General features: G+C 43.8%; 1 protein-coding gene across 3 annotated transcripts in view; it reads left to right on the top strand.

Annotated features, from left to right (window-relative positions):
* Window positions 1-26,746, top strand: part of LOC135513807 (collagen alpha-1(XXVII) chain B-like) — a 113,759-nt gene that overhangs the window by 69,808 nt on the left and 17,205 nt on the right. For all 3 annotated transcript variants that reach the window (XM_064936746.1, XM_064936748.1, XM_064936747.1), the window contains exons 24-32: window positions 10,981-11,025; window positions 11,243-11,296; window positions 12,103-12,156; window positions 14,945-14,998; window positions 16,141-16,194; window positions 19,770-19,823; window positions 20,225-20,269; window positions 24,040-24,084; window positions 24,342-24,395. In XM_064936746.1, the coding sequence (XP_064792818.1) occupies window positions 10,981-11,025; window positions 11,243-11,296; window positions 12,103-12,156; window positions 14,945-14,998; window positions 16,141-16,194; window positions 19,770-19,823; window positions 20,225-20,269; window positions 24,040-24,084; window positions 24,342-24,395 (459 nt within the window). The remainder of the gene's footprint in view (window positions 1-10,980; window positions 11,026-11,242; window positions 11,297-12,102; window positions 12,157-14,944; window positions 14,999-16,140; window positions 16,195-19,769; window positions 19,824-20,224; window positions 20,270-24,039; window positions 24,085-24,341; window positions 24,396-26,746) is intronic.

Genomic DNA, 26,746 nt, shown 5'->3' with positions numbered 1-26,746 from the left:
TCTATCACTCTCTCTCTATCACTCTCTCTCTCACACACTCCCTCTATCACTCTCTCCTTCTATCACTCTCTCTATCACTCTCTCTCTCTCTATCACTCTCTCCCTCCATCACTCTCTCTCTCTCTCTATCACTCTCTCCCTCTTTCACTCTCACTCTATCTATCACTCTCTCTATCACTCTCTCTCTCTATCACTCTCTCTCTATCACCCTCTCTCTCTATCACACTCTCCCTCTATCACTCTCTCTCTATCACTCTCTCCCTCTATCACTCTCTCTCTATCACTCTCTCTCTCTATCACACTCTCTCTCAATCACGCTCTCCTCTATCACTCTCTATCACTCTCTCTATCACTCTCTCCCTCTATCACTCTCTCTCTATCACTCTCCTCTATCACTCTCTCTCTCTATCACTCTCTCTCTATCACTCTCTCTATCACTCTCTCTATCACGCTCTCACTCTATCACCCCTTTATCACTCTCCCTCTATCACTCTCTCTCTATCACTCTCTCTCTCTATCACTCTCTCTATCACTCTTTCTCTCCCACTCTCTCCCTCTGTCACTCACTCTCTCTATCACTCTATCAATCCATCTGCTAGAGTCTATTACTGTCTATCACTCTCTCTCTATCACTCTCTCTCTATCACTCTCTCTCTCTCACACTCCCTCTATCACTCTCTCCTTCTATCACTCTCTCTCTATCACTCTCTATCACTCTCTCTCTCTCTATCACTCTCTCCCTCCATCACACTCTCTCTCTATCACTCTCTCCCTCTATCACTCTCACTCTATCACTCTCTCTCTATCACACTCTCCCTCTATCACTCTCTCTCTCTATCACTCTCTCTCTCTCTCCCTCTATCACTCTCTCTCTATCACTCTCTCTCTATCACTCTCTCCCACTATCACTGTCTCTATCACGTTCTCCCTCTATCGCTCTCTATCACTTTCTCCCTCTATCACTCTCACTATCTCTCTCTATCACTCTCTCTCTCTATCACTAGCTCTCTCTATCACTCTCTCCCTCTATCACTCTCTCGCTATCACCCTGTCTCTCTATCACCCTGTCTCTCTATCACTCTCTCTCTCACACACTCCCTCTATCACTCTCTCCTTCTATCACTCTCTCTATCACTCTCTCTCTCTCTCTATCACTCTCTCCCTCCATCACTCTCTCTCTCTCTCTCTCTCTATCACTCTCTCCCTCTTTCACTCTCACTCTATCTATCACTCTCTCTATCACTCTCTCTCTCTATCACTCTCTCTCTATCACCCTCTCTCTCTATCACACTCTCCCTCTATCACTCTCTCTCTATCACTCTCTCCCTCTATCACTCTCTCTCTATCACTCTCTCTCTCTATCACACTCTCTCTCAATCACGCTCTCCCTCTATCACTCTCTCTCTATCACTCTCTCTCTATCACTCTCTCCCTCTATCACTCTCTCTCTATCACTCCCTCTATCACTCTCTCTCTATCACTCTCTCTCTATCACTCTCTCTATCACTCTCTCTATCACGCTCTCACTCTATCACCCCTTTATCACTCTCTCTCTATCACTCTCTCTCTATCACTCTCTCTCTCTATCACTCTCTCTATCACTCTTTCTCTCCCACTCTCTCCCTCTGTCACTCACTCTCTCTATCACTCTATCAATCCATCTGCTAGAGTCTATTACTGTCTATCACTCTCTCTCTATCACTCTCTCTCTATCACTCTCTCTCTCTCACACTCCCTCTATCACTCTCTCCTTCTATCACTCTCTCTCTATCACTCTCTATCACTCTCTCTCTCTCTATCACTCTCTCCCTCCATCACACTCTCTCTCTATCACTCTCTCCCTCTTTCACTCTCACTCTATCACTCTCTCTCTATCACACTCTCCCTCTATCACTCTCTCTCTCTATCACTCTCTCACTCTCTCCCTCTATCACTCTCTCTCTCTCTTTCACTCTCTCTCTATCACTCTCTCCCACTATCACTGTCTCTATCACGTTCTCCCTCTATCGCTCTCTATCACTTTCTCCCTCTATCACTCTCACTATCTCTCTCTATCACTCTCTCTCTCTATCACTAGCTCTCTCTATCACTCTCTCCCTCTATCACTCTCTCGCTATCACCCTGTCTCTCTATCACCCTGTCTCTCTATCACTCTCTCTCTATCACTCTCTCCCTCTATCACTCTCTCGCTATCACCCTGTCTCTCTATCACTCTCTCTCTATCACTTTCTCTCTATCACTCTCTCTTTATCACTCTATCTATCACTCTCTCTATCACTCTTTCTCTCTCACTCTCTCCCTCTGTCACTCACTCTCTCTATCACTATAGCAATCCATCTGCTAGAGTCTATTACTCTCTATCACTTTCTCCCTCTATCACTCTCTATCACTCTCTCCCTCTATCACTCTCTCTTTCTATCACTCTCTCTATCACTCTCTCTCTATCACTTGCTCTCTCTATCACTCTCTCCCTCTATCACTCTCTCTCTATCACCCTGTCTCTCTATCACGCTCTCCCTCTATCACTCTCTCTCCATCACTCTCTCCCTCTATCACTCTTTCTCTCTCACTCTCTCCCTCTATCACTCTCTCTCTCTATCACTCTCACCCTCTATCACTCTCTCCCTCTATCACTCTCACTCTCTCCCACTATCACTCTCTCTCTACCACTCTCTTTCTATCACTCTCTCGTGCACGCTCTCTCTCTATCACTCTCTCTCTATCACTCTCTCTCTCTATCACACTCTCCCTCTATCACTCTCTCTCTATCACTCTCTCCCTCTATCACTCTCTCCCTATATCGCTCTCTCTCTATATCACTCTCTCTCTCTATCACTCTCTCTCTATCACTCTGTCTCTCTATCACTCTCTCCCACTATCACTCTCTCCCTCTATCATTCTCTCTATCACTCTCTCTATCACTCTCTCTCCCTCTATCACTCTCTCTTTCTATCACTCTCACTATCTCTCTCTCCCTCCATCACTCTTCTCTCTCACTCTCTCCCTCTGTCACTGAAATTCAAATTCAAATTCAAATTCAAGCTGCTTTATTGGCATGAAAAACATTGTGTCAATATTGCCAAAGCAACAATGTATACAATATACATTGTAACAAAATTCTAAATGATAGCAAATATAAAATATAAAAGTGTAGTAAATAATAATACAAAATTAAATACAAAAATAATAATAATTACAGTAATAACAATAATAGCAATAACAATTAAGTTACTGCTTACTATGCAGATGTTATTATTCAGTGTCCCTCAGGCTATGGCAGGAAAATACATATTTGGCTGCAAGAGGAGCCATTGCTCCTTCGCCCATGAGTATTCTTAGTTTTTCCTCTGGGTTCAATTTGTAAAAATTTGGAATATGTTTAGTAATTTCTGTGAATAATGAATCTCTTTGTGAGGAATATTTATCACAGTAAAGGAGAAAGTGCATCTCTGTCTCTACCTCCCCTGTTATGCAGTGACCACATACACGCTCCTCTTTGGGTAGCCATGTCTTTTTATGTCTGCCGGTTTCTATTGCCAATCGGTGGTCACTCAGCCTGTACTTGGTAAGGATCTGTCTCTGCTTCGTATCTCTGACAGAGTAGAGATAATCAGCCAATTCATATTCTCTGTTTAGGGTCAGATAGCAATTTAGTCGGCTTTGGGATTTTGTTTCATTTTTCCAATGTTGTAAATATGATTCCTTTGATTGGTTCATGATTTTGCTTATTGGAATTCTTTCTTTTGAAGCAGTGCTGGTGTCAGCTTGGTTGGTGAGGTCCAACACCAGCTGACTAAGAGGGCTCTCTTTCTGGGCTCAGCTCTTGGGTTTGAAGTGATTTAAATTGCAGACTTGAATTTGGACTTGAATTCAGATGTAGCCAAAATTTTAATGATCTTTTCTGTATTTTCATTATTACTGGAAAACGGCCCAATTCTGCCCTACATGCATTAGTTGGTGTATTTCTCTGGACTTGTAGGATTTTCCGACAGAATTCTGCATGTAGGGCTTCAATTGGATGTTTGTCCCACATTTTAAAGTCCAGTTTATTGAGTGGCCCCCAAACCTCACTTCCATAAAGAGCTATTGGTAGGATTACACTGTCAAATATTTTAGTCCAAATTCTAATTGGGATGTTGATTTTGAATAATTTCATTTTTATTGCATACATTGCTCTGCGGGCTTTTTCTTTGAGTGCATTCACTGCCATATTAAAGTTTCCCGATGCAGATATGGTCAGACCAAGATAGGTGTAATTTTTTGTGTGTTCAATTAAGGTGTTGTTCAGGGTGAATTATATTTGTGTTTCTGATCTGTTTTTTTTTTGGAAAATCATGATTTTAGTTTTTTGTATATTTACTGCCAGGGCCCAATTATGGCAATATTGCTCCAGAATATTAATTTTCTGTTGAAGACCTTCTTTGGTTGGTGATAGAAGTACCACGTCATCAGCATATAGCAGGTATTTCACCTCTGTGTCAAATAGTGTGAGTCCTGGGGCTGGAGATTGGTCCAACATGTCTGCTAATTCATTGATATAAATGTTGAAAAGATTTGAAAAGACACTCACTCTCTCTCACTCTATCAATCCATCTGCCAGAGTCTATTACTCTCTATCACTCTCTCTCTATCACTCTCTCCCTCTATCACTCTCACTCTCTCCCACTATCACTCTCTCTCTATCACTCTCTCTTTCTATCACTATCTCTTGCACGCTCTCCCTCTATCACTCTCTCTCTATCACTCTGTCTCTCTATCACTCTCTCCCTCTATCACTCTCTCTATCAATCTCTCTCTATCAATCTCTCTCTATCACTCTCTCTGTCTATAACTCTCTCCCTCTATCACTCTCTCCCTCTATCACTCTCTCCCTCTATCACTCTTTCTCTATCAATCTCAATTTCTATCACTCTCTCTATCACTCTTTCCCTCTAGCACTCTCCCTCTATCACTCTCTCCCTCTATCACTCTTTCTCTATCAATCTCAATTTCTATCACTCTCTCTCTATCACTCTCTCTCTCTATCACTCTCTCCCTCTATCGCTCTCTCTCTATCACGCTCTCCCTCTATCACTCTTTCTCTATCACTCTCTCCCTCTATCACTCTCTCCCTCTCACTCTCTCTTTCTATCACTAACTCTATCACTCTCTCCCTCCATCACTCTCTCTCTATCACGCTCTCCCTCTATCACTCTCTCTCTATCACTCTCTCTCCATCACGCTCCCTCTATCACTCTCTCTCTCCCTATCACTCTCTCCCTCTATCACTCTCTCCCTCTATCACTCTCACTCTCTCCCACTATCACTCTCTCTCTACCACTCTCTTTCTATCACTCTCTCGTGCACGCTCTCTCTCTATCACTCTCTCTCTATCACTCTCTCTCTCTATCACACTCTCCCTCTATCACCCTCTCCCTCTATCACTCTCTCCCTATATCACTCTCTCTATATATCACTCTCTCTCTATCACTCTCTCTATATCACTCTGTCTCTCTATCACTCTCTCCCACTATCACTCTCTCCCTCTATCATTCTCTCTATCACTCTCTCTATCACTCTCTCTCCCTCTATCACTCTCTCCCTCTATCACTCTCTCTTTCTATCACTCTCACTATCTCTCTCTCCCTCCATCACTCTTCTCTCTCACTCTCTCCCTCTGTCACTCACTCTCTCTCACTCTATCAATCCATCTGCCAGAGTCTATTACTCTCCATCACTCTCTCTCTATCACTCTCTCCCTCTATCACTCTCACTCTCTCCCACTATCACTCTCTCTCTATCGCTCTCTCTTTCTATCACTCTCTCTTGCACGCTCTCCCTCTATCACTCTCTCTCTATCACTCTCTCTCTATCACTCTGTCTCTCTATAACTCTCTCCCTCTATCACTCTCTCTCTCTATCAATCTCTCTCTATCACTCTCTATCTATCACTCTCTCTCTCTATAACTCTCTCCCTCTATCACTCTCTCCCTCTATCACTCTCCCTCTATCACTCTCTCCCTCTATCACTCTTTCTCTATCAATCTCAATTTCTATCACTCTCTCTATCACTCTTTCCCTCTAGCACTCTCCCTCTATCACTCTCTCGCTCTATCACTCTTTCTCTATCAATCTCAATTTCTATCACTCTCTCTCTATCACTCTCTCTCTATCACTCTCTCCCTCTATCGCTCTCTCTCTATCACTCTCTCCCTCTATCACTCTCTCTCTATCACTGTCTCTCTCTATCACTCTCTCTCTCACTCTCTCTTTCTATCACTATCTCTATCACTCTCTCCCTCCATCACTCTCTCTCTATCACGCTCTCCCTCTATCACTCTCTCTCTATCACTCTCTCTCCATCACGCTCCCTCTATCACTCTTTCTCTCTCACTCTCTCCCTCTGTCCCTCTGTCACTCTCTATCAATCCATCTGCCAGAGTCTATTACTCTCTATCACTCTCTCTCTATCACTCTCTCTCTCCCTCTATCACTCTCTCTGTCACTTTCTCTATCACACTCTCACTATATCCCCCTTTATTACTCTCGCTTTCTATCACTCTCTCTCTATCACTCTCTCCCTCTATCATTCTCCCCCTCTATCATTCGCTCTCTATCACTCTCTCTCTCTCACTCTCTCACTCTCTCTCTCCCTCTCTCTCTATCACTATCTCTCCATCCATCTGCCAGAGTCTATCACTCTCTCTCTCTCTCTATCACTTTGTTTCTCTATCACTCTCTCTCTCTATCACTTTGTTTCTCTATCACACTCTCTCTCTATCACTCTCTCTCTATCACTCTCTCTCTTTCTCTCTATCACTCTCTCTCCCTATCACTCTCTCCCTCTATCACTCTCTTTCTATCACTCTCTCCCTCTCACTCTCTCTCCATCACTTTCTCCCTCTATCACTCTGACTCTCTCCCTCTGTCACTCACTCTATCAATCCATCTACCAGAGTCTATTACTCTATCACTCCCTCTTTCACTCTCTCCCTCTATCACTCTCTCTCCATCACGCTCCCTCTATCACTCTCTCTCTCCCTATCACTCTCTCCCTCTATCACTCTCTCCCTCTATCACTCTCTCCCTCTATCACTCTCACTCTCTCCCACTATCACTCTCTCTCTATCACTCTCTCTTTCTATCACTCTCTCTTGCACGCTCTCCCTCTATCACTCTCTCTCTATCACTCTCTCTCTATCACTCTGTCTCTCTATAACTCTCTCCCTCTATCACTCTCTCTCTCTATCAATCTCTCTCTATCACTCTCTCTCTATCAATCTCTCTCTATCACTCTCTATCTATCACTCTCTCTCTCTATAACTCTCTCCCTCTATCACTCTCTCCCTCTATCACTCTCCCTCTATCACTCTCTCCCTCTATCACTCTTTCTCTATCAATCTCAATTTCTATCACTCTCTCTATCACTCTTTCCCTCTAGCACTCTCACTCTATCACTCTCTCCCTCTATCACACTTTCTCTATCAATCTCAATTTCTATCACTCTCTCTCTATCACTCTCTCCCTCTATCGCTCTCTCTCTATCACGCTCTCCCTCTATCACTCTCTCTCTATCACTGTCTCTCTCTATCACTCTCTCTCTCACTCTCTCTTTCTATCACTATCTCTATCACTCTCTCCCTCCATCACTCTCTCTCTATCACGCTCTCCCTCTATCACTCTCTCTCTATCACTCTCTCTCCATCATGCTCCCTCTATCACTCTTTCTCTCTCACTCTCTCCCTCTGTCCCTCTGTCACTCTCTATCAATCCATCTGCCAGAGTCTATTACTCTCTATCACTCTTTCTCTATCACTCTCTCTCTCCCTCTATCACTCTCTCTGTCACTTTCTCTATCACACTCTCACTCTATCCCCCTTTATTACTCTCGCTTTCTATCACTCTCTCTCTATCACTCTCTCCCTCTATCATTCTCCCCCTCTATCATTCGCTCTCTATCACTCTCTCTCTCCCTATCACTCTCTCCCTCTATCACTCTCTCCCTCTATCACTCTCTCCCTCTATCACTCTCACTCTCTCCCACTATCACTCTCTCTCTACCACTCTCTTTCTATCACTCTCTCCCTCTCACTCTCTCTCCATCACTTTCTCCCTCTATCACTCTGACTCTCTCCCTCTGTCACTCACTCTATCAATCCATCTACCAGAGTCTATTACTCTATCACTCCCTCTTTCACTCTCTCCCTCTATCACTCTCTCTCCATCACGCTCCCTCTATCACTCTCTCTCTCCCTATCACTCTCTCCCTCTATCACTCTCTCTCTATCACTCTCTCTCTATCGCTCTCTCCCACTATCACTCTCTCTATCACTTTCTCCCTCTATCACTCTCTATCACTCTCTCCCTCTATCACTCTCACTATCTCTCTCTATCACTCTCTCTCTATCACTCTCTCTTTCTATCACTCTCCCTATCACTCTCTCTCTATCACTCGCTCTCTCTATCACTCTCTCCCTCTATCACTCTCTCGCTGTCACCCTGTCTCTCTATCACGCTCTCCCTCTATCACTCTCTCTCTATCACTCTCTCTCCATCACTCTCCCTCTATCACTCTTTCTCTCTCACTCTCTCCCTCTGTCACCCACTCTCTCTATCACTCTATCAATCCATCTGCCAGAGTCTATTACTCTCTATCACTCTCACTCTCTCCCACTATCACTCTCTCTATCACTCTCTCTTTCTATCACTCTCTCGTGCACGCTCTCCCTCTATCACTCTCTCTCTATCACTCTGTCTCTCTATCACTCTCTCCCTCTATCAATCTCTCTCTATCACTCTATCACTCTCTCTCTATCACTCTCTCTCTATCACACTCTCTCTCTATCACTCTCTCTCTCTATCACTCTCTCTCTCTATCACTCTCTCTCTCTATCACTCTCTCTCTATCACTCTCTCCCTCTATCACTCTATCTCTCTCTATATATATATCACTATCTCTCTCTCTCCCTCTCTCTCTCTCTCTATCACTATCTCTCCATTCATCTGCCAGTATATCACTCTCTCTCTATCACTCTCTCTCAATCACTCTCTCTCTATCACTATCTCTATCACTCTCTCCCTCTATCACTCTCTCTCTATCACTCTCTGTCTATATCACTCTCTCTCTCAATTAAATTAAATTAAATTAAAGGGGCTTTATTGGCATGGGAAACATGTTAACATTGCCAAAGCAAGTGAGGTAGATAATATACAAAAGTGAAATAAACAATAAAAATGAACAGTAAACATTACACATACAGCACTCTCTCCCTCTATCACTCCCCCTCTATCACTCTCTCTCTATCACACTCTCTCTCTCTCTCTATCACTCTCTCTCTCACACTCTCTCTCTCTCCCTCTCTCTCTCTATCACTATCTCTCCATCCATCTGCCAGAGTATATCACTCTCTCTTTCTATCACTCTCTCTCTATCACTCTCTCTCTCTATCACTCTCTCTATCACTCTCTCCCTCTATTAATCTCCCTCTATCACTCTATTCTCTCTCTCTATCACTCTCTCTCTATCACTCTCTCCCTCTATCACTCTCTCTCTCAATTAAATTAAATTAAATTAAATTCAAGGGGCTTTATTGGCATGGGAACATGTTAACATTGCCAAAGCAAGTGAGGTAGATAATATACAAAAGTGAAATAAACAATAAAAATGAACAGTAAACATTACACATACAGCACTCTCCCCCTCTATCACTCTCTCTCTATCACACACTCTCTCTCTCTATCACTCTCTCAATCTCTCTCTCTCACTATCTCTCTATCCATCTGCCAGAGTCTATCACTATCTCGCTCTATCACTCTCTCTCTATCACTCTCTCCCTCTCACACCCTCTCTATCACTCCCTCTCCATCACTCTCTCTCTCTTTCACTCACTCTCTCTATCACTCTATCAATCCATCTGCCAGAGTCTATTGCGCTCTATCACTCCCTCTATCACTCTCTATCACTCTCTCTCTATCACGCTCTCACTCTATCACCTCTGTATCACCCTCTCTCTCTATCACTCTCTCCCTCTATCACTCTCTCTATCACTATCTCTCCATCGATCTGCCAGAGTCTATCACTCTCTATCACTCTCTCTCTCTATCACTCTCTCTATCTCAAACACTATCTCATTATCACTCTCTCTCCATCCCTCTCTCCCTCTATCACTCACTCTCTCTATCACTCTCTCAATAAATCTACCAGAGTCTATCACTCTGTCTCTATCACTCTCTTTCTCTATCACTCTCTCTCTATCACACTCTCCCTCTATCACTCTCTCCATCCATCTGTCAGAGTCTATCACTCTCTCTCTATCACTCTTTTTCTCGATCACTTTTTCTCTCTATCACTCTCTCTCCATCCATCTGCCGGAGTCTATCACTCTCTCCGTCTATCACTCTCTCCCTCTATCACTCTCTCCCACTATCACTCTCTATCACTCTCTCTCTATCACTCTCTCTATCACTCTCTTTCTCTATCACTCTCTGTCTCTATCACTCTCTCTCAATTAAATTAAATTAAATTAAATTCAAGGGGCTTTATTGGCATGGGAAACTTGTTAACATTGCCAAAGCAAGTGAGGTAGATAATATACAAAAGTGAAATAAACAATAAAAATGAACAGTAAAAGTTACACATACAGCACTCTCTCCCTCTATCACTCTCTCTGTCACTCTCTTTACATCCATCTGCCGGAGTCTATCACTCTCTCCATCTATCACTCTCTCCATCCATCTGCCAGAGTCTATCACTCTCTCTCTCTCTCTCTCTCTCTCTCTTTCTCAATTCAAATCAAAATGTTTTATTGGCATGGCAAACATATGTTTACAGTGTTGCTCTCTCTCTCTCTCTCGCTCTCTCTTTGAACTGTGTGTAAATTAGATGTCACGTTTCTATTACCAGGGGGACTGGCCTCTAACTAAGCATGTTCTCTCTGACTGATCTGAAATTTAAAAGGTTTGAATCTTTTTCTGAAATGCTAATTTGGTATTCTGCTGTAGGGCGAGACCGGAATAACTGGAGAGGTCGGAAAGCTTGGCGAGAGGGTAAAGGCTTTTCTCTCTCCTCTCTCTCGCTCTCTGTTTGTTTATACTTCACTCTGCGTGTGTCTGTTTATGTGTGTCTGTTTGTGTGTGTGTGCGTCTTTCTCTCTCTTACTGCGTATGTCCATGCGTGTGTGTTTTGCTGTTGCTCCACTGCTCTGCAGGCCATGGTGTAAGTACAGGACTTTGACTGTGTGCTTTCCTGTGTTGGTCTCTGCAGGGGCTGATGGGTTTCATCGGCCCTGTTGGGGAGCCTGGCCTCGCAGGAGAAAAGGTTAGCTGTGCATCTTTGCGTTGGACATTACAGGAAGGCTTTTCAACTGTTGTTTCGGTCATATTGAAAGATTCAGATTTGTTATTGCTCTACTTTCCCAGTGGGCAAAGATGGTTGAAATGACGTTATTACAAACATTTGTAAGCTGGTCAAAATTAATTATGCCATTTCAACCCGTTTTGCCTGCTGGGTTTGCTTCCTGTAGATATCTTGTGCTACAACTACAGATGTAGGATCTTAATTTGAACCAATTGACTACAGAAAGAAAATAATCTTGCAGCAACAGGAAATGTGAATTATTAAGTGCATTATAATAATAATTTGGTGAGTGCTTATATTTGTCCTATTTCACACGTGCAACAAGTGTGTGTTAAAACACGTATGAATTGGCAATGTATTTTTTGCATATCCCACTGAGACACCATCGGATAGTGGGGTCACAGCCAGGGTCTGCCATTATCAACGGCGAATCGTGAGCAATTAGGGTTAAGTGCCTTGCTCAACGGTCACATCAACAGATTTTTGTCGGTTTGGAGATTCAAACTAGAGTCCAACACTCTAACCACTAGGCTACCTGCCGCCCTGCTAACTGTATTCCCATGGCATCATCATTTTTTAAACCTTTTTTGTGACCTGACCATAACTAACTACAGGGAAAACTCCTGGTCCTACCTATGTGATGCAGGGTCCTCATAGCTGTGTTGGTTTTCCCAGGGGGACGGTGGGGAGATGGGATTGCCTAGACCGCCAGGGGAAACAAACGCAGCTAATAATAAACTAAACTACAGTGCTATATGTTTTTCCAGGGGGGCCGTGGTGAGATGGGATTGCCTGGACCGCCAGGGGAAAAGGGGGCGATGGTAAGGAGTAAGTCTGGACCCCGTCTCTATTCCCAGGGGCATTCAACGCTATATGGGTAGGACAGGATGTCATTTGGGGGCTTGGAGATGAGCATTGGGGCACTAAGACAGGTAACCTTCTGACTGAGAAAGAGATATGTATAGCTTGTACATCTTGTACGAAATTATGTTTTTGTTAGTCATACTGTCAGTCAGCTCAACTTCATGTTGGGATGCACTGTAGCGAGGATAGCATTTATGTTGTACATACAGTGGGGCAAAAAATGATTTAGTCAGCCACCAATTGTGCAAGTTCTCCCACTTAAGAAGATGAGAGAGGCCTGTAATTCTCATCATAGGTACACTTCAACTAAATCACATTGTGGGATTTTTAATGAATTTCTTTGCAAATTATGGTGGAAAATAAGTATTTGGTCACCTACAAATAGCAAGATTTCTGGCTCTCACAGACCTGTAACAACTTCTTTAATAAGAGGCTCCTCTGTCCTCCACTCATTACCTGTATTAATGGCACCTGTCCACAACCTCAAACAGTCACACTCCAAACTCCACTATGGCCAAGACCAAAGAGCTGTCAAAGGACACCAGAAACAAAATTGTAGACCTGCACCAGGCTGGGAAGACTGAATCTGCAATAGGTAAGCAGCTTGGTTTGAAGACATCAACTGTGGGAGCAATTATTAGGAAATGGAAGACATAAAAGACCACTGATAATCTCCCTCGATCTGGGGCTCCACGCAAGATCTCACCCCGTGGGGTCAAAATGATCACAAGAACGGTGAGCAAAAATCCCAAAACCACACGGGGGGACCTAGTGAATGACCTGCAGAGAGCTGGGACCAAAGTAACAAAGCCTACCATCAGTAACACACTACGCTGCCAGGGACTCAAATCCTGCAGTGCCAGACGTGTCCCCCTGCTTAAGCCAGTACATGTCCAGGCCCGTCTGAAGTTTGCTGGAGGGCATTTGGATGATCCAAAAGAAGATTGGGAGAATGTCATATGGTCAGATGAAACCAAAATATAACTTTTTTGTAAAAACTCAACTCGTTGTGTTTGGAGGACAAAGAATGCTGAGTTGCATCCAAAGAACACCATACCTACTGTGAAGCATGGGGGTGGAAACATCATGCTTTGGGGCTGTTTTTCTGCAAAGGGACCAGGACGACTGATCCGTGTCAAGGAAAGATTGAATGGGGTCATGTATCGTGAGATTTTGAATGAAAACCTCCTTCCATCAGCAAGGGCATTGAAGATGAAACGTGGCTGGGTCTTTCAGCATGACAATGATCCCAAACACACCGCCCGGGCAACGAAGGAGCGGCTTCGTAAGAAGCATTTCAAGGTCCTGGAGTGGTCTAGCCAGTCTCCAGATCTCAACCCCATAGAAAATCTTTGGAGGGAGTTGAAAGTCTGTGTTGCCCAGCAACAGCCCCAAAACATCACTGCTCTAGAGGAGATCTGCATGGAGGAATGGGCTAAAATACCAGCAACAGTGTGTGAAAACCTTGTGAAGACTTACAGATAAAGTTTGACCTCTGTCATTGCCAACAAAGGGTATATAACAAAGTATTGAGATAAACTTTTGTTATTGACCAAATACTTATTTTCCACCATAATTTGCAAATAAATTCATTAAAAATCCTACAATGTGATTTTCTGGATTTTTTTCCCTAATTTTGTCTGTTATAGTTGAAGTGTACCTATGATGAAAATTACAGGCCTCTCTCATCTTTTTAAGTGGGAGAACTTGCACAATTGGTGGCTGACTAAATACTTTTTTGCCCCACTGTAAATGTGCAGAAGTTTCCAAATGAATTATTTTTATATCTTTTCTTGGTCTCTCAACTCATTACCTAGTATTGTAAATGCTTCACACAGCAGCAAACAGCTGGAAGCCCCATATTGTTTGCATCTACATGATCTTCTCAGTATATTGACTCAAGATGTTCATTGTATAACGACACAGTGCTGCAGCTATTGAGAAGCGATAGAGTAAGGCAGATACAGTCATGTCAGATCTCACTACACTCTTACAAAAAAGGGTTCCAGAAGAGTTTTTTGGCTGTCCCCAAGGGAGATCCCTATTTGGTTGCAGATAGAACTATGCTGGGTTCCACGTAGAACCATCTAGGGAAAGGATTCTACATGGAACTGTAATGGCTTTCTTCATGTGAAGGAGAGTCGGACCAAAATGCGGCTATTTAGATTCATGTTTTAATGACACAAAGGAAACACGAATCAATACAAAAGCGTAACGTGAAAACCGAAACAACCTAAACTGGTGCAAACTATCACAAGAACAGGAACAATCACCCACCAAAACCCAACACCAAACAGGCTACCTAAATATGGTTCCCAATCAGAGACAATGACTCACACCTGCCTCTGATCGAGAACCATATCAGGCCAAGCATAGAACTAGACAAACTAGACATGAAACATAGAATGCCCACTCATATCACACCCTGACCAAACAAAACATAGAAACATACAAAGCAAACTATGGTCAGGGTGTGACAGGAACCAAAAAGGGTTCTTCAAAGGATTTTCCTATGGGGACAGCCGGAAATCTATTTTAGGTTCTAGATAGCACTTTTTCCCCCATAAGAGCGTAACCTTAACTACCAAACTGTTCAGTCAGCCACATCTTACAGTCTAAAAATACAGCTAACAATTGTCAATAGTCATCAGTTCACTGTCAGTATTAGAGTATGTTAGAAAGGGTTTTTAAATGGGTTTGAAGTGTGATGAACGTCTTCATGCTGTTGCTCTGTGTGCCTGTCAGGGTCATCCTGGAACTCCTGGAGAGTGTGGTTCATCAGGACCTCTAGGGATACCAGTAAGTAAAGCCTGTTAGCTTTACACATTTAGTGCCAGTTTCCCGGACACAGATTAAGCATAGTCCTGGACCAGAAAAAACTTTCAGTGGAGATTATTTTTATTCCATGTAATAGTCTTAATTTGGGTCCGGGAAACCGGCCCATAACATTTGGTACCATTTTAAACGTCTTGTGCCCTGTAGATTTACTACAAGAATGAACCCCATCCCACCAGCACTATTCTGAAATAGCATCGTTTCTAGTTTGGCATTAGATGCAGCATGGCAGAATGCATTTAGAAGCAAGGCATCACTGCTGTAAACAAACTGAATGAGACATCAAGTTAAAACCTGTTCTATTTGGTACGTTCAGCAGCTTGGCATAGAGTCTGTTTTAGTTTAGTTTAAGTGTCTTCAAAGGTCAGACTTAGCCTCTTAAAACTCTTAGGCTACTACCCATTCTGGCTCCTCAAGGGTTTGTTGCCTGCCTTGTTTGGAATCCAGCTACGTAAACATAGCCAAGAAAGGTCTGTGATGAGGCCTCACTAATACCGTTTAATCTTCGCTCATTTAGACACTAAAGACAGTTGTACACACGAGGCGTTTGGGAGACATTCCCCACAGCACATACCTTGGTTGATGTTGATGGGAAGTGACAGAAAGACACTCAATCAGTGTCAGGATTGCTCAGTACTGCAATGCCAGCTGTAAACTTTAGCACCTCTGGCTAAGCTAATGCAGCTCCCACCCTTTACCTTTATAGCACGTTTACATGTCTTTAGTCTCCTCACGCCGTGCACCAACATCACACAAGTTGTGGCAAGACATGCCGGTCAGACTCAGAGATGCTTTAGCAAGCTGCGCAGGAGACTGCAGCAGCAGAGTGCATTAGTGTTAACAGCAGAGTATACTCTTCTACTTCTTCTGACCAGGTGTCCTTTGAAAATGACATGCTTCATCTCAGTAGGATCTCCTGTGCGACTAAATGCATATCCTTCAGGGGCATGGGATCAGCTCTTTGGTCATGATAGATATGCATTACATTCACTAGCATCCTGTAGGCCCAGCTCCTGTCTCATTAGTCCGTCCTGCTACTCGTCTCAGTGAGTGTGGTAACGTTGCTGCCTTCCATCATATAATGTGGTGTGTTCTTCCTCCTGCAGGGTCCAGCCGGTTCGAGGGGTCTCGGTGGGATCAGAGGGCCTAAAGGCAGGAGGGTAAGGAACAGGGTGTACTCCTTCAGCATCCACTACTTTCTCTACACGCCATCATTTGTTATGGCTACATTTTTTATTAATTCAAGCTCGTATCGCTGTGGGTGGAAACTTTTCCAGACCTACGCATGCTAACTATAGATTTACTATCCCGACACCAATGCACAGTCTCACAACTTCAACTACAAAATAACCCTTGGTAACCCTTTATTGTACAGTTTGATTAAAGGGTTACCTTTAATCAAAGGTCTATCCAACTTCATGACTGATCCCTCTAGTATGCATAAGTGGTATAATTATAGGCATATTATGGAATCATTTTGCATAAATCATTTAATGATCTATGCAATACCATATTGAATATTTAATAACTTAGATTAGCACTAAATTATAATAAGGCTTGTAAAAATAAACCATAGAAGATGAATGCAATTAAACTCAGTTAAGACACATTAAGAAATGGAAAATACCCCTCAGCGTCATCTATTGGGACAGTGACCAAAGGCTGCCTAGGCCTGTTAGTAGACTAGTGTTAGAAACGATCACCAGCTGGTTCTGAGGCAGACATTTTTCAAAGTTAAATAATAATGCCTTATATACATCAGTTATTAAAGCACAGGCAACAAAATCTACTCAAACCTTGCCAGACAGTGATACCTTTTAGATCAGCACCACCACCAACTGGTCCCAGATCTGTTTGGGATCTTGCCAACTCCATTATCAAGCCTAGGAACAAACAGAGACCTAGTATCAAGCCAAACATGTTATGACAATCCCATAAGGAGTTTTCAAGAGAGCAGGCACCCAGGCTAGCAGACTGACACCCAGGCTAGCAGACTGACACCCAGGCTGGCAGACTGACACCCAGGCTAGCAGACTGACACCCAGGCTAGCAGACTGACACCCAGGCTAGCAGATTGACACCCAGGCTAGCAGACTGACACCCAGGCTAGCAGACTGACACCCAGGCTAGCAGACTGACACCCAGGCTAGCAGACTGACACCCAGGCTGGCAGACTGACACCCAGGCTAGCAGATTGACACCCAGGCTAGCAGACTGACACCCAGGCTAGCAGACTGACACCCAGGCTAGCAGACTGACACCCAGGCTAGCAGACTGACACCCAGGCTAGCAGACTGACACCCAGGCTAGCAGACTGACACCCAGGCTAGCAGACTGACACCCAGGCTAGCAGACTGACACCCAGGCTGGCCAGTAACACAGCAGTACTGGGAACAAAGATGATATATATCTGTTTGAGACAGAAGTTTCTGTAACAACAGATTGGACCATTTACTATATAGCATCAGTCCAAGTCCTCCTTTGTTACTTGAGTGTTTGCTGGCGTATGTTGAGGTTGGACAGCCGTAGTAAGTGTGGTTTTGAATGAGGCTGGAGGAGGAACAACGAGAGTACAGTATACAGTTCTGTCATTGACTCTAAACCCCCCTGGTCTAAGTTATATTTATACATGACTCTGCAGGCCTCAAGGGATGCATCTCCCCAAATCATATGTGTACAATAACAAAACACATGCTGGCCACCTTGAATCTTTGACCTCGACCATACATCCAGTCTCTTCTTCCTATAAGACCAAGAGCCATAGTATTCACAGAAATGTGCATGGTAGTTTGAACATCTTGGCCATGTTCTGTTATAATCTCCACCCGGCACAGCCAGAAGAGGACTGGCCACACCTCATAGCCTGGTTCCTCTCTAGGTTTCTTACTAGGTTTTGGCCTTTCTAGGGAGTTTTTCCTAGCCAACGTGCTTCAACAGCTGCATTGCTTGCTGGGTTTCTGTACAGCACTTTGAGATATCAGCTGATGTACGAAGGGCTATATAAATACATTTGATTTTGATGATTTGATTTTGATTAGAAGAAGTTCAGCAAAAAGGCATGGTCTGGTCGAATGTATATGACGCAGAACAGATCATGGCGTCCATAGCCAGAGTAGAGAATGGACAAGTGTAGTCAGCGTCACGATCATCTCGGGTTCGAAAGAAACAGGATGGTTCAATTCCCATGAACTCAGCGGAGAGAGATGAGCAGAGAACCGGCATCACTCAGCAAACTGAATGACTGTGTCTAGTTACAGTCTGTCCTGTGCCATGGAACAAAGTAGTTTACCGACATCACAGGTAGACTTGGGCGATTTATTCTGTATACCAGGGTATTTCCAAATATCAACGGTATGTTTTCAATGTCGGGGGGGGGGTTGGGGGCACTCCGGGGGTGTGTGCTATGCCACTGCTTATAACTAACACTAAGTTAAGAATAATTATAACAAATATAAGATGTGTCAAATCAATTATATCCAGCTCAGGGCTCCAATTATGCATTAAATGGTTGGCTAACTTGCTAGCAAAGTGGCTAGATGTCAAGATCAAGCTTCTTGGTTACAACAGAGACATTCAATCCCCTCCTGGATCAAGATCCCTTTATTTTGTGCATTTACGTTTTTTTCTATTTGAAATAGCGCCCCCTGTGTGCACTTCCAGTAATACCGTATTCCCCGGTATGGTATAGAAACGGTATGAAGGTATGAAAATCTGCATACTGCCCAACCCTAATCAGACGGCTGACTGGAATTTACATGGGATAAGTGACCTATAATTGCTGTCCTATCAGCGATGTCCTCTCCTCACAAACATTGAGGCTGGTTCACTGCATATGACTAAGCCTGTATTTTTCTCCTTCACACAGAACATGCTTTCTTCAATGCCAGAATGGATTTTTATATTTGATGCACCCATGCTAGATGCCTGAAGCACATGGATCATTTTCCTTTATCAAATTTGTGAAACTGTTCACTTATATTTTGAGTTTCTCTGCAGGAATCCTAGGCATTGATATCTAGTTGTTTCGGTCCAGATGATTTAGCAGTTGGTATTTGAAAGGTCATGGCTTCTCTGTGTGACACTGTCCCCAATGTTCAGCTGAATACTGTGGCCATGTGATCATGGAAAGACGATGGGAGCAGAATCGAGACATCAGTGTGCATTTTACTGTATAGGTCACAAGTGGCTTTCGGAGAAAACCCCTAGCATTTACAGCACCGACCAGTCACCTCTCCCTCTGTGTCTCCAACCATAGTCGCATGTTTAAAACTGTCTCCAATAATCACTCTTTCCTCTCTGTAACCACGGTACCCACCACATTCATGGGAAGTGCCTAAATAAAATATGAAATTGTTTTTTTTAAGCAATTCCTCAAATTAACACAATTGCAGTAGAATGGGAACATTTAAACGTTTATGTTAGACCACATTTATTGCTGTTAAACGCCTTTCTGGCTGAAGAGCTCTACATGAAGAAGAGGACACTTTATATTCATTCAATTACTCTCTCCTGACTTTCTCTCTCTCTCTCTCTCTCTCTCTCTCCCTCTCTCTCTCTCTCTCTCTCTCTCATATATATATATATATATATATATATATCACTCTTTCTCACTCTCTCTCTCTCTCTCATATATATATATATATATCACTCTCTCTCACTCTCTCTCTCTCTCTCTCATATATATATATATCACTCTCTCTCTCACTCTCTCTCTCTCTCTCGCTCTCTCCTTCAGGGTCCGAGGGGTCCTGACGGTCCAGCTGGGGAGAAGGGGTCAGTTGGAGGAAAGGTGAGGATGGGGTTAAAAGTTCAGAGGTCACACTATTGGTTGTTCTGCTGCATTGACCTCCTCAGTTACGGAACACTATGACTTCACTCCCCAGTGAACACACCAACCACAGCCAATGGAAAACATGGACACTGCAATGCGGCATCTGTTTGTGCCTTAACACAAGTCTTTTATTGCTTTGATTATTGTCTACATCTGAAGGACACTTTCTGGGACATGATCTTCTTTTAGGGATATTTTCTTTGCCAACTTTGGGAAACTTTTAATTAAAATGATTGTAAACTGTTTGTGGCATTCTTAAAGACAAGAGTTCTTGGGTATTGTGTGTGTGCGTCTGTCTGTGTGTGTCTGTCTGTGTTAGTAAGACCATAAGTGACATTGCCAAATTTGTTTTTCTACAGGGTCCCGATGGTCCACCAGGAAAACTAGGCTTCCCAGGGGAGATGGTATGTAGTATGAGCAGTTTTAAGACCGTTATGTTTTTAATAACAGTTTTTGCTCATACCCTCCCACTCTGCCCAGTTATTGGCCTTGTCCAACCCATGGACCTTTGTGTATATGCTTTCCTACCTCACATGACTACTTTGCCATGCCTGGTAATGAATAATATAGTACGATGAGCCTATGGGTGTTTCTCAAAATGCATACTACCTACTTCCTTCCACGTGCACCAAATTGGAGCATAGGAGTGTAGGAGATCCAAATCAAAGTATGCAAAACGGAGCACAGAGGGAACCCGGATGCTTACTCCATTAGCATATCGATGCGAGCCTCAACGGAAAGTATGCACCTAAATATGCCGCAACCGCGTAAAACCATGTTAATTGAGTTGAAGCAAGAGAAAATAAGCTCAGACTTTGGAATGAAATGTTTCCCATTCACATGTTACCTAACTACAATATTTTATCTTAATACGTTAATTTATTTATGTTATTTTATTTAACTAAGCAAGTCAGTTATTAAGAAGAAATGTGTATTTACAATGACGGCCTACACTGGCCAAACCCGGATAACACTGGGTCAATTGCGCACCGCCCTTTGGGACTCCCAATCACGGCTGGTTGTGATACAGCTTGGATTTGAACCAGGGTGTCTGTAGGGACACCTCTAGCACTGAGATGCCCTGTGTGGCTCACTGAGATGCAGTGCTTCCCACTGGGCCACCCATATGTAAAAGTAGTGGACCACTGTCGCTTTGGACAAAAGCGTCTGCTAAATGGGATATATTATTATTATATTATTATATTAGATGCATCGACCACTGGCCATAATGTATTAATATGCATGTTTAGATGCGAGCCCATAGTAAGTCAATAGGCCTAACATTAACTGGCTAACTACTACTGTTGTTTATTTGGCAGCTAGCTACCCACGTAGAATTGACATCGTTTTACATTTTGCAAATATCAAATCAAATCAAATTTATTTATATAGTTTTATGTCATTTTTGCACGGTGGCTGATAAACTAGGAAGAAACCTTTTGATTGTTGGATTATTGGCCAAGATGTTCAAATGTTCATTATGTAGCTGACTGATAGTTATGCAAAGTCATCATGAACATTTGCTTTGTGTGTATTTTGTTTGGTGTCTATTGTTGCCATTGTCCTGGCTGGAAGAGGTTTAGTGAATGGGGAGGAGGGGTCAGACACGTGAGGTAACTTTGCCAAAGCACAGCCCCCACACCACTGGAGGGATATCTTCAACCACCAACTTACCATCCTGAGACAAAGCTGAGTGCTGCTCAGCGATGAGTGTAATACACCCCCTCCAGGGGGTGGAGCAGCGTGACTCAGCCCCTGTATAGGGTTAGAGGCAGAGAATCCCAGTAGGGGAGTGCTGCTCAGCGTGAGGTAATACAGTAGGGGTCTTCAGTACGGCAGGACCAAATTGATAGGTGGAGCAGCGTGAGGTAATACAGTAGGGGGAGTGCTGCTCAGCGTGAGGTAATACAGTAGGGGCAGAAGCAGCGTGAGGTAATACAGTAGGGGAGTGCTGCTCAGCGTGAGCAGTAAAATGAAACAGTAGGGGGAGGTGCTGCTCAAATTTTTTGGTTCAGTCGTGAGGAAGTTTAAGTGCTTTACAGTAGCCGGAAAGTAGGGGAGAAGTGACAAAAGCATGGATTAATTTTTCTGCATCATTTTTGGACAGAAAGTTTCTAATTTTTACAAGTTACGTAGGGGAGTGCTGTCAGCGAAATGGTCTTGATATGTTCTTCAAAACAGTAGGGGGGAGTGTCCTTCACAGTTTTATTTGAGATGACTGTACAACCATTAAGATTAATTGTCAGATTCAACAGAAGATCTCTTTGTTTCTCTTTTTTTGCTTGATAAACTTTTTGATTGTTGGATTATTACGTGAGCTGTAATAGTCAGTAGAACATTTGCTTTGTGGATTTTGTTTGGTGCTGCTCATTGCGCTGGAAGAGTTCAGTGAATGGGGACAGTAGTGAGGGGGAGTGCTGCTCAGCGTGTAATACAATAGGGGGTGGAGCAGCGTGAGATAATACAGTAGGGGGAGTGGGAGTGCTGCTCAGCGTGAGGTAATACAGTAGGGGGAGGAGCAGCGTGAGGTAATACAGTAGTGGGGAGTAGGGGGAGTGCTGCTGCAGTAGGGGGAGGAGCAGCGTGAGGTAATACAGGGGGAGTGCTGCTCAGCGTGAGGTAATACAGTAGGGGGAGGAGCAGGTAATACAGTAGGGGGAGCTGAGCAGCGTGAGGTAATACAGCAGGGGGACTGGTAATACAGTAGGGGGAGTGCTGCTCAGCGTGAGGTAATACAGTAGGGGGAGTGCTGCTCAGAGTGAGGTAATACAGTAGGGGGAGGAGCAGCGTGAGGTACAATAGGGGGAGGAATACAGTAGGGGGGGGAGTGCTGCTCAGCGTGAGGTAATACAGTAGGGGGAGGCTGCAGCGTGAGGTAATACAGTAGGGGGAGTAGCGTGAGGTAATACAGGGGAGTGCTGCTCAGCGTGAGGTAATACAGTATGGGGAGTGCTGCTCAGCGTGAGGTAATACAGTAGGGGAGGAGCAGCGTGAGGTAATACAGTATGGGGGGGAGTGCTGCTCAGCGTGAGGTAATACAGTAGGGGGAGTGCTGCTCAGCGTGAGGTAATACAGTATGGGGAGTGCTGGAGTGAGGAGCAGCGTGAGGTAATACAGTAGGGGAGTGCTGCTCAGCGTGAGGTAATACAGCGTGGGTAATACAGTATGGGGGAGCAGCGTGAGGTAATACAGTATGGGGAGTGCTGCTCAGCGTGAGGTAATACAGTAGGGGGAGCAGCGTGAGGAGTATGGGGAGTGCTGCTACGTGAGTAGTAGGGGGAGTGCTGCTCAGCGTGAGGTAATACAGTAGGGGGAGTGCTGCTCAGCGTGAGGTAATACAGTAGGGGGAGGAGCAGCGTGATACAGTAGGGGGAGTGCTGCTCAGCGTGAGGTAATACAGTAGGGGGACAGCGTGAGGTAATACAGTAGGGGGAGTGCTGAGCAGCGTGAGGTAATACAGTAGGGGGAGTGCTGCTCAGCGTGAGGTAATACAGTAGGGGGAGTGCTGCTCAGTAGGGGGACTGCTGCTCAGCATGAGGTAATACAGTAGCGTGGGGAGGAGCAGCGTGAGGTAGGGGGAGGAGCAATACAGTATGGGGAGTGCTGCTCAGCGTGAGGTAATACAGTAGGGGGAGTGCTGCTCAGCGTGAGGTAATACAGTAGGGGGAGGAGCAGCGTGAGTTAATACAGTAGGGGGAGTGCTGCTCAGCGTGAGGTAATACAGTAGGGGGAGTGCTGCTCAGCGTGAGGTAATACAGTAGGGGGAGTGCTGCACAAATGTCTTGTTTTATGCGTTATCCACACTCTCGTCCTCACAAGTATGTACCCAAGAGAATGTCCTCGGAGAATGCACTCGGAGCGTGAGTATGGAGCACGGTAGTATGCATATTGACAAACACGCAATTCCCTATTCATACTACATTCAACTTGTAAATACATTTACATCAGCGGTTCCAATGGCTCATTTAGTTGAGTCCAATGCTGGTAAGATTCAATGTTAAAGCTGTCGATTTGATTCCAGCATTGGACATTCACATTGAATATTAATGTCAATCATGTGTCACTTTACATAAATGTGTCTGCAGTGCTAAATGACCATAATATTTCTGCTAAATTACCATATTATGTGTTTATTATTTAAAACCCTTGTTCTTTCTGTGTTATTTTGCTCCAGGGAAATATTGGGGAGCCTGGGGAAGCTGGGCCTAAAGGATTTACAGTAAGTGATTGGGCTAACAGAGTGCTGTTTTAGGTTAGTCATGACTAGGGTGGACACCTGTTGGGGGAAACCATTAGCAATTGGAAAAGAGAGGCTTGTGCGTAGCATGTTGGACATTACACTTATATATGAATGTAAGAGTAATGTATTGGTGTAACGAAACCAACTAGCATAGGGATGGGATGTACTGGATATAGTAGAAAATGGACTTGCACTAAACTATCTCCATTCCTTACAATGGGTTTGTAATATTCCAGGGTCGCAAAGGACCCTCAGGAGCTCCAGGTGCCAAAGGAATAGCAGGAGAGCCGGTAAGTTCTTTTACCTCTAAATGTTACTCTGAGGCATCATCTCCCAAATCAAATCAAAGTTTATTGGTCGCATACACTGTTTAGCAGGTGTTATAGTGGTGCATTGAAAAACTTACCTTCTATCAATGGAGTCAAATCTCAAACAATTAAAATATTTTTCAAAAAAAAGAAAAAAAGGTGGCAAATCCAATCAACATCCAAAATAGCCCTGTAGCAGTATCAAAATAGCCCTGTAGCAGTATCAAAATAGCCCTGTAGCAGTATCAAAATAGCTCTGTAGCAGTATCAAAATAGCCCTGTAGCAGTATCAAAATAGCCCTGTAGCAGTATCAAAATAGCTCTGTAGCAGTATCAAAATAGCCCTGTAGCAGTATCAAAATAGCCCTGTAGCAGTATCAAAATAGCCCTGTAGCAGTATCAAAATAGCCCTGTAGCAGTATCAAAATAGCCCTGTAGCAGTATCAAAATAGCCCTGTAGAAGTATCAAAATAGCCCTGTAGCAGTATCAAAATAGCCCTGTAGCAGTATCAAAATAGCCCTGTAGCAGTATCAAAATAGCCCTGTAGCAGTATCAAAATAGCCCTGTAGCAGTATCAAAATAGCCCTGTAGCAGTATCAAAATAGCCCTGTAGCAGTATCAAAATAGCCCTGTAGCAGTATCAAAATAGCCCTGTAGCAGTATCAAAATAGCTCTGTAGCAGTATCAAAATAGCCCTGTAGCAGTATCAAAATAGCCCTAGCAGTATCAAAATAGCTCTGTAGCAGTATCAAAATAGCCCTGTAGCAGTATCAAAATAGCCCTGTAGCAGTATCAAAATAGCTCTGTAGCAGTATCAAAATAGCCCTGTAGCAGTATCAAAATAGCCCTGTAGCAGTATCAAAATAGCCCTGTAGCAGTATCAAAATAGCTCTGTAGCAGTATCAAAATAGCCCTGTAGCAGTATCAAAATAGCCCTGTAGCAGTATCAAAATAGCCCTGTAGCAGTATCAAAATAGCCCTGTAGCAGTATCAAAATAGCTCTGTAGCAGTATCAAAATAGCCCTGTAGCAGTATCAAAATAGCTCTGTAGCAGTATCAAAATAGCCCTGTAGCAGTATCAAAATAGCCCTGTAGCAGTATCAAAATAGCCCTGTAGCAGTATCAAAATAGCCCTGTAGCAGTATCAAAATAGCCCTGTAGCAGTATCAAAATAGCTCTGTAGCAGTATCAAAATAACCCTGTAGCAGTATCAAAATAGCCCTGTAGCAGTATCAAAATAGCCCTGTAGCAGTATCAAAATAGCCCTGTAGCAGTATCAAAATAGCCCTGTAGCAGTATCAAAATAGCCCTGTAGCAGTATCAAAATAGCCCTGTAGCAGTATCAAAATAGCCCTGTAGCAGTATCAAAATAGCCCTGTAGCAGTATCAAAATGCAATCTATACATATGTACACCGGGGGAATTGACATAAGATATACTAGGAATGCTATGTACAGCAGTAGATATATTAGGAGGTATGTCAAGAATCCAGAATATGAATGAATATGCAGTGTGTATAAACAGTATAACTAAAATACAATGTACAGTAGTGGTAATATCAGAAAAAGCTATGTCGGGGATACAGTATTTAAATACACAGTGTGAAACGGGAAGTGACCAGTGGTTCAATGTCTCTACAACATGGGACAGCAGTGTTGGCTGTGAGTGTGAGTGTGTGATAGCTTGTGACGGCTATTGATGGCTGTCTGATTGCCTGGTAATTGAATCCGTTTTTTAGTCTCTCGGTCTTGGCTTTGATGGATCTGTATTGTCTCCGTCTGTCGGGCGTCAGCCGAGTGAACAGTCCGTGGCTCGGGACTGAGGTCCTTGATGATCTTCTTGGCCTTCCCTTGTCACCAAGGGCAGGCAGCATGACCCGTTGATGCATTGGGCTTGAGGGTGGAGCAGTTGCCGTACCAGGTGGTGATGCAGCCCTACTGAATGCTCTCAATGGTCCATCTGTAGAAGTTTGTGAGGGTCTTAGGGGACATACCACATTTCTTCAGCCGTCTGAGGTTGTAGAGGCGTTGTTGTGGCGAGACCATTTCAGGTCCTCAGTGATGTGCATGCAGAGGAACTTGACCCTATTCACTGCGGCCAGTTGATGAGGATGGGGACATGCTCCCTCTTCTGTCTCCTGTAGTCCACGATAAGCTACTTCGTTTTGTTGAGAGAGAGGTTATTGTCTTGGCACCACTGTGTCGTTGTTGTTGGTGATCAGGCCTACCACTGTTGTGTTGTCAGCAAACTTATTGATTGAGTTGGAGTTGTGCGTAGCCACACAGTCATGGGTAAACAGGGAGCACAGGAGAAGGCTGAGCACACACTCCATG

The sequence above is a fragment of the Oncorhynchus masou genome, chromosome 25 (genome assembly GCF_036934945.1).
Source record: "Oncorhynchus masou masou isolate Uvic2021 chromosome 25, UVic_Omas_1.1, whole genome shotgun sequence".
Taxonomy (NCBI): Eukaryota; Metazoa; Chordata; class Actinopteri; order Salmoniformes; family Salmonidae; genus Oncorhynchus; species Oncorhynchus masou.
Note: the sequence above shows the minus strand (reverse complement) of the source record. Positions and strands in the feature narration are given on the sequence as shown.